The following is a 3,688-nucleotide window of genomic DNA, read 5'->3' as shown; positions in this document are numbered from 1 at the left end:
CACCCACCCACCCACCAACCCCTCCTTTCCTTTCTTTTTCGCTTCGCCTGATCGCAGCTCGCGGCCCCAATCCTCGGGACTCCATTCTGATCGCCTTAACTGCCACGAATTCTTACGTTGTTACAAGAAATCAGAGTTGATGGATTCACATCCTCCTCCTCCTCCTCCTCCTCCTCCTCCTCCAGCAGCAGCAGTAGCAGCAGCATGGCATTCCTACACCAGGAAGGAGGGAAGGGATTTAAGTGGCCAGACTGGCATTCTTTTTGGGGTTTACCCTGTTCCAAAACCTCACACCACACCCAGCTGCCACAAATGAGATAATTTGAATTTCCATAAGAAGACAGGTCGCATATCGCTCCTCTGCAGCACAGAAAGTGTAAATAAACACGTCTGAGCTCAGACGTGAACGCATCTGAACCAACATCTGGCAGCTGCAGCCATACTGCATCTGGAATTCTGGGTCTCAGCAGCCAGTAGCCAGTGTTAATGTGGACCAGCGCTCCACCACCACCACCAGCAGCAGCAGCAGCATACCGTTTCAAAATAGTTGTGTAACTATACAGGGCGCGAGCCAAGGTATCATTGTGAAGCTCTGCGGTTTCAAGTGTTGCAAACTGGGCAGTTGTTACCAAATGACAGCTTTCTCTGCAGTTTGACAAAAAAGACATTCGACATTTCCATCAGAATCAGTGCAGACATACTGAAAAACATGATTTATTTCTCAAAAACACTAAAAAAGAAAAAAAAAAGCCATCGCAGACCCGCGCGAGGCGATCCACGGACTGATGCGCCACAGCCGCCGCAGCTCCACGCATCGCATCCAGCTGCTCATCCACTCACCTCCGCTGTCCGCAAAACTCAACTCATAACTCCCGGATTTACTAGTGAGCTCGCGTTCAGGCGTTTGTCTGAAACGACCAATCGCTCCTTTGTGCGTTTGCAGACGTGCGTAACGGCGCGCCCCGCACCGAAAATCCACAGCGCGCTTCGGATGATTTTTCTTTTTTTCTTTTTGTTTTCAGTCCACGACTCCCTCGAAACCCGACAGCCAAGTGCACAGCGAGGAGAAACGCTTTCAAAGAAAAGAGGCAAAGAAGGAAATCTGGTTACCGCTTTCTCTCAGAGCGAGAGAAAAAAGCCGCTCATCGCCCCGTCAGAGTGGAGGTCCCAGCTCTCCGACACACAGAGGAGCGTTTCAATCCAAAAGGAGGCGCAACTCCAAGAAGAAGAAAAAAAAAAAAAGAAGAAGAAGCTGTCTCCCACAAAGTCCAAACTCTCCCCACCCTTACCTTAATAGTTCCGTCCATTTTGCGCAGTTTTCAGCGGAGCCGGACGGTATTCCAAACATGACACGCTCCTGGATGAGTCCCCACTCCCCGGGATGTGGCGCAGAGAAAGAGACACTTTTACCGGATTTACTTTTTTCTCTCCCTCTAAATTTGGGAAGTGAAGTCACCGCCGTTTGAGAAGGAAGCTGTGTGTCACAGAAAAAGCCCTGCCTTCAAAAAAAAAAAAAAAAAAAAAAAAAAAAAAAAAAAAAGAGGCAGGATACTGTCCCGGAGAGATAAGCAGGGAGAACAATTGAGTGCTCGCTCCGCTGTTATGTTGTGTGTGTTATTTTTTTTTTCTGTTCGGAAATATTTACAGGATGGCTGCCTGCCGCTGTGCGCAGCCGCTGCTGTGTGAGCCTGCTGCGGAATATAGATGTGTGTGTGTGTGTGTGTGTGTGTGTGTGGTGTTTATTTTCTCGCACTAACGCCACAGATGCTGGTGGAACTGTTTTCTGAATTATGTCTGCCCACATTTAAGTGAGGCTTTCTGGAATGTCGCAGGACGAACTAAGTTATGAAATTTCATCGTTTTTTTTACAGCGTTTTTTCACTTCTTTTTCTTTCTTTTTTTTTTTAGACTCACAGCTGGCCAAGCCCCCAGCACCCAATCCACCCCCTCCTTGTAAATCAAACCCAGTTTTATTGTGTATTTCGTTGTGGAAGCGATGCGTCTTTGGACAGATGTTTTTTCTTGGTGTCAGAATGGATCTCTGAATGGAAACAGGACAGACACCTGAACACCTGTGGCAGAGTTTGTTATAACTTGTTTATGTTTTTCTAGTTTTTTCGAACCCACCATTAATAAAATACCAACATGCATCTCCTAAACGCACCAGGATCTGAAGATCTGAGCAACATGCTGCGCAAAAAGACCAAACGGAAACAGAAATTGCTGGTTTTATTATTACATTCAACTCTGCTCCTCGTCTGTTAGCAAAATATCCCATGAACTACTGGATGGATTTGAATCAAACTTTTAGAAAGTAATCTTTGGATGTACATCTACAACAGTTTAAGTTTTGGAGTAAATTTAAGTTAGGATGGCAGCCACAGTTAATTGACTTTAGCCAAAACAAAATTGGCTACAACTCAGCTAGTTTTACAGATAATCGGCTAAAATTGGCTTTGGTAGTAGCTGAGCATTGTCCTCTACACATACTTTGAACGCAACACTTTGTGCCACATTTTTTTCAATCAAAAATGTTGGAGTTAAACTTGTTTGTTAGCAAAATATCTCCTGAATGGCTGGACAGAATTTAATCAAACAGCCAGAAAGTAATCACTGGATGTAAGTCTAGAGCTGATTAACTTTTGGAGTCAACATGATTCAAAGTGGCCGCCACAGCTAATGTACCTTAGCCCACACAAAGATTGCTATAACTCAGTAGGTTTTACAGATACTGAGCTAAAATCTGGTGTAGTGATAGCTAAAAATTATTCAGTACATACCCAACATATTAACAAATCATGGGAGATCACGCAAAATATCCCAATACTGCATGAGATCACTTTGAGGTTTGACTAAAACGGCTACAATTCAGTCATTTGTTAACATCAGATGATCTTCGTCTGAAACTCGTAAAAAGGCATTGTTCATTGTTCATATTATTATGATTTTTATTAATATTACTGTTACTGCTTTTTTATGTTCGGTTCCTCCTTAATCAGCTCCAACTTTTAAAAGAAATCCCTCCCCGCCCCCCTCAAAGGGTCACTCCCCCCCTTTCTCTTTGTCCCCTGGATGAAATTACCCTCATCAATTCAAGCACAATTTCAGTCCAGATGCTGAAGTCAGAGCTAAACGGCAAGCAGAGGACAAATGCTGCAAGAACAGTCCTTATTTTTTATTTTGTTAACATTCCAGTGCTATTATTCAGAATCTGTTTTTTTTTTTGACACATTTAACAAGCAGCCAACAGCACCCATAATTAGCTGATTGGTATTATTAAAATTATTATTATTTTATAAGTATTATTTGTGCTGTTCTAAGGTTTTATTGAGTTTAAGGAGCTTATTTAAGAGATTTCCATCAATGTGAAGGCACCTTGAAGCCTAAAAACAGGTCATCCTCCAGATAGAATTCAGTGTATTTGATCTCCTAATGTTTTAAAATATAGTAATATAATTGATGATAAGAATAATGATTTTTTGTGTGTGTGTGTGTGTGTGTTGGGAGGCTGTTCTGCCTTGGGGAGAGGCCTCTCTCTCTCCCAGTGGCCCAAACAGAGCCTGAGCCTGGCAGCCAGGGCCGGCCCTGTCTGCTCTCCACTTGGGGGTCTGGTGGTGGAGCTGTGCTCGTGCTACCCCCTCCAACCCATTGCTGCCCTCAGTCCCCCCCACCACCACCCACCCACCCC

The 3,688-nt window shown here is 44.0% G+C and overlaps 1 protein-coding gene across 6 annotated transcripts in view; it reads right to left on the bottom strand.

The window, feature by feature from the left end:
• The window catches only part of fli1 (Fli-1 proto-oncogene, ETS transcription factor), a 39,284-nt gene that overhangs the window by 30,246 nt on the left and 5,350 nt on the right, over positions 1-3,688 (bottom strand). Inside the window, exon 1 of one of the 6 annotated variants that reach the window (XM_017420094.3) lies at positions 1,290-1,456. The exons of 3 other annotated variants lie outside the window; for them this stretch is intronic. In XM_017420094.3, the coding sequence (XP_017275583.1) occupies positions 1,290-1,307 (18 nt within the window). In that variant the 5' untranslated portion in view covers positions 1,308-1,456. Of the gene's footprint in view, positions 1-1,110; positions 1,248-1,289; positions 1,457-3,688 lie in introns of those variants that run through there. 2 more of the 6 variants (XM_017420093.3, XM_017420095.3) reach the window with 2 other exon arrangements.

Source organism: Kryptolebias marmoratus, linkage group LG2 (assembly GCF_001649575.2).
Source record: "Kryptolebias marmoratus isolate JLee-2015 linkage group LG2, ASM164957v2, whole genome shotgun sequence".
Classification (NCBI taxonomy): Eukaryota; Metazoa; Chordata; class Actinopteri; order Cyprinodontiformes; family Rivulidae; genus Kryptolebias; species Kryptolebias marmoratus.
Note: the sequence above shows the minus strand (reverse complement) of the source record. Positions and strands in the feature narration are given on the sequence as shown.